Below are 11401 nucleotides of genomic sequence, written 5' to 3' on the forward strand. Positions count from 1 at the left end.
TGAAAACCAAAGCATGAAATCTAATATTTGTATTATGCAAACTAAATGCAAAACTACAAAGTTGATCTGCAGAAGCCATAATAAGAGTTATTAAGGCCAAACAATCTCATATGGCCAACAAGGCTTTCCATAAAAAATGGGTACAATGCTAGACAGTCGCATATAAAAAGATCTTCCAGCTACCTCGCTATATTAGACACTCTCAGATATGCCTGGAATTTGGCTTGGCAAAATAAGATCTCACAAACAAGTACCAGTTCCTTAAGTATTACCACCAGATACTTCATGCCACAGGAGGTTCACAGAAATAAGTTTTGCAGGTCTTTTTCTATGGCCGAGCTAATAACTGGCCAAGATATCTACACTCAGCATGTGCTGATCTAGCCCTTGAACTAGAGAAAATAAAGATCAGTAATCTTTCAAACACAACATTCAAGCAACTACTACAAAAAAAAGAAGTGGTCATGGCGAAATCAAGGGAAGCCAACAAACATAGCTTGCAACAGCAGAAACAGCTTAGCATCCTCCTCCTCTCCTATGATACTAAAGGGCTATGCTACCTGAAAGTACCAGTCAGTAGGGAATGCAGGAGGAACATCTTGGTTGCAAGGTTACTAGCTCTTCCAACTAAAGACCTTCAACCGCAATGGTGTCATGGACCAATAACAGCCCCAAGGTGTCGATTCGGCAATTACAAGAATGAGTCCTTCCCCCACGAAGCCTCTGTTACCCAAAGTTGGGTAACCATCGTTGCACTGTTCAGAAACCTCTGTTCATGTTTCATGGGTGCCATACTTGCAAGGAGACTATATAATTTTGTCTTATCTCTTTAGATACCATGGTTTTGGCTAGTTATGTAAAATCTTTATAAATAATTTGAAGCTCATTTAAGAAAGGCCTTATACACATTGTATTACATTATTTTAGATTGTCTGACTGATTTATGGATGATACAATCTGAACGGGCAATCTTAACTGGGGCTGCCTGCCCCCTGTCCATGTATTATATTGCATCAGTTCTGAAATATATTTATTTGATTTTACGACGATGTTGATTGCATTGTTGATGATTTTAATTAATCAACAAATAAAACCTTTGGCTACATTATGTGGCCTCTTTGTTCCACGGAATACCTGCAATGTGATCTAGTGCAGGAGATGAAAGCTGAACCTAAGCAGATAAATAGGAAGCTCACTGTGGAATTGATGCTGAACAAGATGAGGGCAAAGGTTATTCAGAGCAACGATGCCTCTTCGACTTCTTCTTGTGCTTCGACTTACCTGATCCCGAGTGGGAAGACTGAGAGGAAGAATGGTGTTGGCTCCGCGACCAGTCCCTCAACCTCCTACGTGATCGAGACCTTGAGCGGCACGGAGCCGACTGCCGGGCCTCGAGTAGCTTTCGGGACCGCTCCCCCAAAGGCTTCGGGCCATGGTTTGGCAGTCGGAGCATGACTTGGGGTCGTGGTCGTGCTCCAGGCAGTAGAGGCACACGCAGTGCGGACCCGTCACCGTCATCAGTCGGTTACAGGAACCGCAAGCCTTGAAGCCGGGCATCCCTCATGCACCAGGAGTCGAAAAAAGTCAGTAAAAAAGTGACTGGAGGTACTGCTCTCTCCGGATCTGCGCTTGCTGGCGCAGAAAAAGACGTCAGCACTCGAGGGCGGCATCTATGTAGCTACCGCAACGTCATCCCGGCGACCACGACGCAGACGACAAACGCGGAGTTGACCGACGCCACCTTCTGATGCGCAGGGGTACTGCTGACGAAAAACATTCCAGGTCTAGTCTGACACCTGGGGGTAATTCTAAGGTATGGATGCTATAACTAACTGTTTATTTCAGATATCTCCAGGGATATTGATGAGTTTCAACATCACTATGTGATATGGGATAACCTTGTAAGTAATTTAGGTAGTGGAGCTTCCCAAGATTCGCCCCTCCCGGCCCATCTGTCATTGGACTAAACTCAGAAAAAAAGAATACATTTTCTTTGAACTTCTAGACCTTTCTCTTGGCAGCTACTCACTATTTATCTGTGAACCGGATCCCCCAGCTCAACCATTGCCATTCCAGCTCTAGCTGAGAGCTTGGTGGTCCAAGCCTCCACCTCCAAAGGCACATTGCCTAACGCACTACCCAATAGGGAATCCAAAAAGCTGGACCACCTTGGGAAGAATCCTCCAGCTTGGGACTGCGGTCGGTAACACTGCATGTCTATTGGGCCATTACACAAACTCTGTGTGGGATACGGTAGCGCAGGTGCTGCCACAGTGCCCGGAGGAGGCCCGGGCTGTGCTCTCCCGTGCAGTTGCCGAGGGGAGAGACGCAGCGAATTTTACCATCCGCTGTGGGAGGGATACCGCCGACTCACCAGGCTGAACGATTTCCACGTTAGTAGCCCTGCGACGTTACGCCTGGTTGCGGTAGACTAGTTTTTCCGGAGATGTCCAATCCACTCTTATGGACATGCTCATTGGTGGCCGTCGCCTTTTCGGCGACAAGGCACACAACGCTCTGGAGCACTTTAAGGAGTCTCGGGCCGCGGTCAGGTCCTTGGGCCTCTCCACCACCCGCCCTGCGCAGTCTGCCTTTCGCCCCTTTCGCGGCTACGGAAGGGGTGTCCGCCATGTCCCGCCCAGAGCCACAGGCCGGTGCAAGCTGTTCAGCCTCTGCGCGGCCAGGGACGTGTGAACCAGCCCTGTGGTTTTGGGGTCCAGCGGGCGGGCCAGTCCACCACAGCACCCTCTGCAGCACCTCCCCCATTGCCACACCATCACGTCGGACAGGTGGGTTTTGCAAATAGTCCGAAGGGGCTACTCCCTCCCCTTCGAGACTACCCCTCCATCCATGCCGCCTCAGTACCATTGAATGTCGGAGGATCATCTGGCCCTTCTCCAACAGGAATTTTTGCCACTCTTGGCCAAGGGAGCCATCAAGAGCGTTCTTGCCCAAGAAGTAGGCCGTGGTTGCTATTCCCACTACTTTCTGGTGCCCAAGAAGGACAAAGGCCTGCGTCCTTTCTTGGATCTCAGCAACGTCAACCACTTCCTCCGGAAGGAGAAGTTCAAAATGTTGATGCTCGCTCAGGTCTTGTCTGCCCTCAATCCTGGAGACTGGATGGTAGTGTTGGACTTGCAGGACGCTTATTTTCACATCCCCGTCCTGCTGGCCCACCGGCATTACCTGTGGTACATGGTAGGCCACGAGCACTTTCAGTGATGGCAATGGTCGTAGCTGATCTGCGCAGATCAGGGGTTCCAGTCGTTCCCTATCTCGACGACTGGCTGTTGAAGGCGGGCTTGCCCCAGGCTGTCATCTCCCACCTCCAGACTACGGCCGACCTCCTGCATTCGCTGGGGTTCTCCATCAACGTGCCAAAGTCACACCTGACCCCCTCTCAGAAGCTCCTCTTCATCGGGGGGTTCTGGACATGACGCAGTTTCGGCTTTATCCTCCCGAACAGCGAGTCCGGGATATTTGGGCTATGATTCCGATGTTTTAGCCTCTATCCTGGGTATCGGTTAGGATGACCCTCAGGCTGCTGGTTCTGTTGGCCTCCTGCATCCTGCTGGTGGACCATGCCAGATGGCATATGCGGGCTCTGCAGTGGAACCTGAAGTTCCAATAGGCACAACCTCAGGGGAATCTGTCCGATTGCGTCCAGATCTCAGAGGACACTACACACCAATTGCAGTGGTGGCTCACGAACCAGGATTGGGTCGGCGGCAGAGCCCTCTCCTTTCCCCAACCAGGGTTCACAGTGGTGACCGATTCATCACTTCTGGGATGCCGCGGCCACATGGGGGAGGCAGAGATCAGAGGCCTCTGGTCTCCGGCGGAGTCTGGGCTCCACATCAACCTTCTGGAGCTTTGGGTGATTCGTTTTGCACTCAAAGCATTCCTTCGCTCTGTCCGGGGAAGAGTGGTGCAGGTGTTCACGTACAACACCACCGCCATGTGGTACTGCAACAAAGAAGGCGGGGTGGGGTCGTAGACCCTATGTCAGGAGGTCCTCCGCCTCTGGACATGGCAGGAACATCAGTGCATATCCCTGGTGGTTCAACACCTGGCAGGTTCCCTGAATGCCAGGATGGACGAACTCTGCCGCAGGTGCATGATGGATCACGAATGCCATCTTCTCTCGGAGTTGCTGCAAGGTCTCTATCGGCAGTGGGGAGAGCCTTGGTTAGATCTATTCGCCACCGAAGAGAACGCACAATGTCAGCAGTTCTGCGCTTTGGAATTTCCAAGGCGGCACTTTCTAGGCAACGCTTTTCGTTGCAAGTGGAGTTGCGGTCTTCTATATGCCTTTCCGCTTATACCATTTCTGCCCAGAGTGCTGAAGAATATCAAGCGCCACCAGCCCCAAGTCATTGTTGTGGCTCCGGATTGAGCACGAAGAGTCTGGTACCCCGAGCTGCTCAACATGGCCATCGATCCTCTGATCAGACTTCCTCTTCGGGAGGAGGTTCTGTCGCAGCAGCAGGGGACGGTCCTCAACCCGAACCAGTCTAGCCTCCACCTCCTTGCGTGGAGATTGAGCAGCGGCAGTTGACGTCATTTGACCTGCCTCCCTAAGTCTGTGAAGGTATCTTGGCAGCCAGGCGTTCCTCCGATATACGCCTGCAGATGGAACAAATTTGTGGCACGGTGCACAGCAAAGGCTGTGGATCCCCTTTCCGCCCCTTTTTCCGAGGCTCTCTTGTTCCTCCTTTCTTTGGCCCAGCAGGGCTCTGCTCTGGGCACTTTAAAGGGCTACCCCTTGGCCATTTCAGCCTTGCTGATCAGCCTTCTTTTTCAAGTCCCCTGTTGTAAATAGATTCCTTAAGGGCAGTACTCATCTTTTTCCTCCTGTTCCCTTCATAATGCCTCAGTGGGACTTGAACTTGTTTCTTACCTACCTCATGTGAGCTCCCTTTAAGCCACTACATAAGTGTCCTCTCAGACTTCTCACTTTGAAAACTGCCTTTTTGGTGGCCTCTGCTTGCAGGGTGAGTGAGCTACAAGGTCTTTCTTCCAAGCCTCCCTTTCTGGCTGTCCATCCGGACAAGGTCATCCTTAGAACTAGACCTTCCTTTCTTCCCAAGGTGGTTACTTCTTTCCACACTGGCCAAACCATCACTTTGCCCACCTTCTTTCCGCCTCCACATCCTTCATAAGAGGAAGAGAGGCTCCTCCTTGTGGATCCAAAACATGCGCTTTCCTTCTACTTGGATCGTACTAAAAAATTCCGGATGGACGACCAGCTCTTTGTTGGTTACGTGGGCGCTAAGAAAGGTCGGGTCGTGCACAAGCGGACCATCTCTAGGTGGGTTGTTCTGTGCTTCAAAGCTTGCTATTCTTTGGCAAAGAAGGATCCTCCAGTGGGACTGTGCGCCCATTCCACCAGGGCGACGGCAGCCACCACTGCTTTGGGACGGGGAGTCCTCCTTAATGACATCTGTCAGGCAGCTATGTGGGCATCGCTGCACACGTTTACCAAACACTACTGGCTTGACAACCAAATCCGTTGAGACGGCTTCTTTGGCCATTCTGTTCTCCAGGACTTTCTGGTGTGAACTTATTTTGCAGACCCACCTCGGGGTTGATATTGCTGGGGTATCTATTCTAAGGTAAGGAATCTATAACTAAATGTTTATTTCAGATGAACAAATTACTTACGTTTGTTAACAATATATCTGTAAGAAACATAGGTTAGTTATAGATTCTTTACCGCCCCACCCATCCTCCCCGTTCTGCGAACTGACTTCTAGGGTTAAGGACTTCATTTCAGGGCCCTAGTTTTGTGCACCTGTGGTCAGTGTCTTGAATGGCTCTGCGCTTCTGGCGTGGAAAGTCGTGTACAGAACTGACGTCAGCGCACAAGGGCAGCGTCTATGTAGCTACTGCAACATCATCCCAGCGACCATGATGCCGGCGACGAACGCGGAGTCGACCGACACCACCTTCCGACGCGCAGGGGTGCTGCTGATGAAAAACTTTCTGGATCCAGTCTGACGCTTGGGGGGTAATTCTAAGGTAAGGAATCTATACTAACCTATGTTTCTTACAGATATATTGTTACCGAAGGTAAGTACCTTGTTCTACAGGACCATTGTTTTGTTCTTGATGTTTTTCCGTTTTGGCAATTATTTTTGTCAATCTGCACACCCTTGCCTCCCATTGCCTCTGTGCCCGAGGGTTTCATAAAGTTAAGCTGGTGCTTTTGGGCCTTCCTCTCTGAATATGTTTTATTGTGCTTAATGGGGCAATAATCAATAGATGGCTAAGATCTATACTGTTTCCTGCTGAAAAGTGCTTAAATAAAAAATGTGGTTTGAAAATAAGGAAAGGTTTGAACCAAAGTGAATTATTGTCTTTCAATGTAAGTTGTTTAATGCAGATTTATAAAATTACACTAAAGTAACAAAAAAAATGCTCTTTGCTATGGAATGACAGATCTAGCTATAAATACAAGATATCTCACTTTTACACTCACTGATTGTCCCTCATGGTCGCTCTTTTTTTCTGAGATGACGACAGAGCAGTTACTTTGATCAAATACCTCTCACCCAGGGTATTGAGTCTCAGGTTACCTGTTATCTGCTGGATGTAGAGAGCATGTTGACTTGGAAACAATTCATCCAAAATACCCATATTGTCATTAAGTGTAATGCCCAGTGCCTCCCCACATCCTTTTGTATCACAATTTACGTGTTTCTAAGTGCACTGTTACTATTTCACTATTAAATAGGATTCAGTTAACCAAAATCTGCAGGATAAAAGTCTGGTTGTCGTGCTGAGGTTTGAACTTGTGACCTGCTCGTCATACCAGATGTCAGCAGCCTGTCCAGCAACTGGTAATCATAATCGTTGGTATTCTAATACACATCAGAAGCTACATTTTTTGATTAATATTTGTCACTCTTTTTTTTTTTAAGCCTTTTTCTTTTCCCTAAAGTCTAAAATATCATGAGTCCACTGACGGGAAGGGAGCCTATATGATGTAAATGGAATGATACTACTTGCTTCTGGACTTCTCGTCTCCTGACATCCAACTACAGAAGCAAGTAGTATCCAACTAACTTCTCATCTCCTGCCAATAAGGCAGTTGGGATGTAGTTATTGGACAGTTGGCGTAGCGCACCATTTTATAATTTAGCCTTTTGGGTCAGAAAACTGTAGCAAATTTGAATTTCCTCCATGAGCATGTTTTCCCTTTAAATGGTATCTTGCACTAATGCACTTCTGAAGGGGAAGGGCTGTTATAGCAATTTCTTGTTCGGGTGAGACTTCGGGGACAAATGCTGAAGTAAGTTCCTGGAACCTTACCTCTTGAGCAAGGTAACTCAGAGAGAAGTTTAACTCAAAGGGGCAGGATGGTGGATCTGTCATAAAACAGACATATTCCTCTTCCTGAACCATTATCACCTGTGGTAGAATTTCTGGTTTAAGTTATACCTATTCCCCAGTATTGGATATCTGTATCAAGGCTCAAAATCCTATGGCTTGAAGGGGAAGTGTCACTTTTCTTTAAGTGTAATAAGTATTATTGTGAAATTTAGTTGGTTACCATTTTCGGTGCCGGTGTGTATTGAGAAGAACTAGTGTTTGTTTGATAACACATTTTGGCTACAGGAGGACACTCCTAATAAACTTCACTTAATACATATCCTTATTCTTTGAGATTGGGTGGTGCAAAAAGTCGAACAATATCTTTCAAATATATTTTGTGCACCATCATGGCATAAATGTAAAGTTGAAAATGCACTGAAATAATATTTAAAGTCTATGGACTAGTAAAAAAAAATATTTCTGTTCTTTATTTTAGCTGAATGTGCTGTTAGAAATCTGCAAGACTTGGCCCGAGTCTACATCCGCCGTACATTAAGAAACTTCATTAATGAAGAAATGCAAGCCAAGGGTATCCCTCAGAAAGCACCACCAAAACGAAAGAGAAGAAGGTGTCGTAGACGTAGAATTAGCACCTATGTGTTTGTAGGAAATCAGCTCATTCCCCAACCTCTGGACAGTGATGATGATGAAAAGATGGAGGAGGATAACAAAGAGGAGGAGGAAAAAGAACACACTGAAACCTTGAAGCCAGAGGAACCTCCTCCGAATTTACTCAGAGAAAAAATTATGAGTCTGCCTCTGCCAGAATCTTTAAAGGCATACTTGACCTACTACAGAGACAAATAATGTGCCTGAATTAGAAACTGATGCCTTTTGATGTTTCATTCCTAAATGAAAATGTAGCATTTATCAGGAAATAATTTAACTCAGCAGATTTCACTGGTGTTCAAACTACAAACAATTTTAGATATCCTCTCTTGGCTGCATAGAGACTTTAAACTCAAAAGTCCTAGTATTTTTTGGGTCTTGAGCAATGATTACCACTGTTTTAACTTAAAAGAACAACTTGATTTGGTATGTGACATTAACCAACCTTTTGCATGGAACATCTTTTTTGATTTGCAATAGATAGGTACTGGTAAAGGGCAAGTCGATTTCCAAATGTTGCTGGTTGAGGGATGAATTGACTTGAATTGCCACAGCCTGCATTTCCTAACACTGGGAAAGCTTTACACATGCAAAGCATATATAATCTGATAGTGTGGGGATAGCTTTTCAATTCTTTTTCATAGGGTTGTGTTGTGCTCCTTAATTCTATTTCATGTGTTGATGTATTGTGAGGAATACCCAAGTACTATAGGTGTATGAGAATATACTCTGGCATTATTGAGTTGTTTATTCTGAATATTGAAATCCTTTAAAGGAGAGTAAGGTAGCACTACGTGCATCTACCCTATTTGATTCATGAATTAATTAACAGTACCAGCATCAATTGATGCAGTTGGTGGTAAAAGCAATTCACCTTTCCTGTAGAAGTTCAGTACATTTGGTTTGCAATGCTTTAACTTTTGACTATGCCGTAAGTCTAAAGAAGTATTTGTATAGTATACTGTGCCCACCATGAAAAGAGGATGAGATTTTTGAAATGGAGGCATACATTTGCTACCCGTCCCCCTTAAACCTCAGTGTTTCTTGCAAAGTTTTTGAGCTCCCGCCCATGTTCAGAGTCGTAAGCACTGCACTTTGTGAATACCTGTTTAAATTTGAGTGTTCTTCAATGATAAATATGTTTGCTACTTCTATTAGATAGAATTTGATCCAAGTAATAACCATGTTTTGTTTTTCATGGGCCGCTGTAGAAGCTGCACTTCTAAGTATTTTCAGATGCACTTTAGTGGATGGATTTCATACTTTATTAAAATATGTTTCCTTTGTTAAGGCAGAACTGAACTGACCCGGTTTTATTTAGGGCAAATCTGTCTTAGCATTGAAATAGTTTGATGGTAACTCTTATGTATATACAATTGTACTTGAAAGATTAGTAAGAGGTATACATTTATTTTGATGAGGACAGTTACAGTGCTCATCACAATTCTTTGGCAACCACTTTTTACAATCACACTGGTCCTGCAATTTCTGTGATGCTTATTTTCAGATTTATTTTTGCTTTGTCGTGCCTAATTGGCTGGTATTTTAACACTCTGTTGAAATAAAGGTGACAAGGCAAGTATGTTTGTATGTTTGGCCTGATATTCTGTTGATCTCTAAATGAAAATACTTTCTAAATAGAACAGTGGCATAAGACATTCCTTCTGTGGTACAGTAATCACCAGCACATTTTAGGTGTAAAATGCTGTCACACGCAGTGTAATATTCTTAGATTAAAGCAATAATAAGCCATAATCGGGAAAAATAAGTACACATTATTTCTTAGACTTCGAATTCATTTTGTGCCACTCTATGGATCTTGAAACTCTATCATGAAAAATTATATTCTGCAGCCAATGGTTTCTAGTTGACTCCTATCAAATTTGATAGGCTATGATAGAACTAGTCTGTATCCTTCCCAATCCTTGTCACATTGCATTAATTTTCTTGCAAGCATATTTGTAGGCCGTTGGTCGCATTACTTTGTTTTTGTTTTCAAAGTGCATGGTTTGACAATTATTGTGAGCTTGAACTTTCAAGTTCTTTTTACTAGAAGTAAAAAGACTATTATTTCACATGGTGGCCAAATGGCACTTTATATTATATTCCTGTGTATCGGATTTTTAATCAGTGCCGCAATTTTATTTTTTCTTCAGTGTTTCTTTTTTACTGCCAATTTCTCTTGTGTTCTATTTACATTTTCAGAAAAATTCTCTTAGTTGTCATGAAGCCTACTCATATCAATCGCTCCCTGAAATGATAGTCAATTGAGGGTTTCCACCTAAGAAATATGCAATCTTGTATATTACTAAGACTGTTGGTTTAAGACTGTCAGATGAGAATGTTTTTTGGCTTTTGAATTGAGAAGGGCTGATTGTATCCATTTGTTCCTTTTTCTTCTTAGACATTTGGATGCCACATAGGTGCTTCAAGGACCTTCTCCGCAAACAAAAATGATTCTTCTTTTCAGGTCCTATTTATATATACAGTACTTTCCTGATTTTTGTTTGTTAAATAAAGGATGAAAAACATTTGGTCGTCCGTGGTGGACTTACTTCCTCTGCAAATCTTTTTATCCCTATATTCAATTTGAGCAAACAAATGTATAAGGTATTTAGCAATGGACTCATTTTATTGACTGACTAACAAAGTCCCTCTCCCCTCAACTTTTCTTCTAAACCATTATTGCTCAAACAGACTTCTGCACACCTGATGGCTAAATACACTTTGATACATAAACATAATTCAGAATTCAGGGTGGCAGTTATCCTGACGCAGTTACTGTTCTCCAGACAGCATGTGCCTCTGAAGCCACCTTCACTTTTGAGGCTTTTGATGTTGGAGCTGAAAAAAGGTTGATAATTATTGTTGCCTTGTCACCAGCGAAATGTTCCAGAAACAGGATTTCAGACTATGGACCAGTACCTGATCAACAGCTTTGCTGGGACTTTCCAGCAACTTGATATGGTCGCAGGACTCTGTCTCCTATTGAATTCTACTCTTCTTGCCTGAAGCTTCTGATGATCACCTGCCAGCATTTTACAGAGCCCCCCCATCAACAAATGTTGTCACAGAAGTACATACTCCCAAACTTGACATCTATCTATGTAATGAAAAACCTGTAACAAATGAGGTGGGTTTTTTTTGTTAAACGAAGATCTGCTCATTTAATTGTTTGACCTTAACCCCTCTGAGGGAAAATAAGAAGTTGGACTCTATCAATAAAATATTCTCTGTGACCTCTTCCCCTTATGGCATTGCAAATCATAATGCCTTTTTTTTTACACTGAGACAATTTCACTGAAGTAGAACATGTTACGGATTTTTCCCATATGACTAAAAATTAGGCCCAGTCACAATTGTTTGGAATGAATTTGACATTTCAGGGTTTCCCTCCAATATGTAACCCTTTTAT

At 44.2% G+C, this 11401-nt stretch overlaps 1 protein-coding gene across 3 annotated transcripts in view; it reads left to right on the forward strand.

The window, feature by feature from the left end:
* The window catches only part of PCMTD1 (protein-L-isoaspartate (D-aspartate) O-methyltransferase domain containing 1), a 327051-nt gene extending 316534 nt beyond the window's left edge, over positions 1-10517 (forward strand). For all 3 annotated transcript variants that reach the window (XM_085605644.1, XM_085605645.1, XM_085605646.1), the window contains one exon: positions 7814-10517. In XM_085605644.1, the coding sequence (XP_085461770.1) occupies positions 7814-8184 (371 nt within the window). In that variant the 3' untranslated portion in view covers positions 8185-10517. The remainder of the gene's footprint in view (positions 1-7813) is intronic.
* The last annotated feature ends 884 nt before the right edge of the window (positions 10518-11401 follow it).

Source organism: Triturus cristatus, chromosome 5_1 (assembly GCF_964204655.1).
Source record: "Triturus cristatus chromosome 5_1, aTriCri1.1, whole genome shotgun sequence".
NCBI classification, from domain to species: Eukaryota; Metazoa; Chordata; class Amphibia; order Caudata; family Salamandridae; genus Triturus; species Triturus cristatus.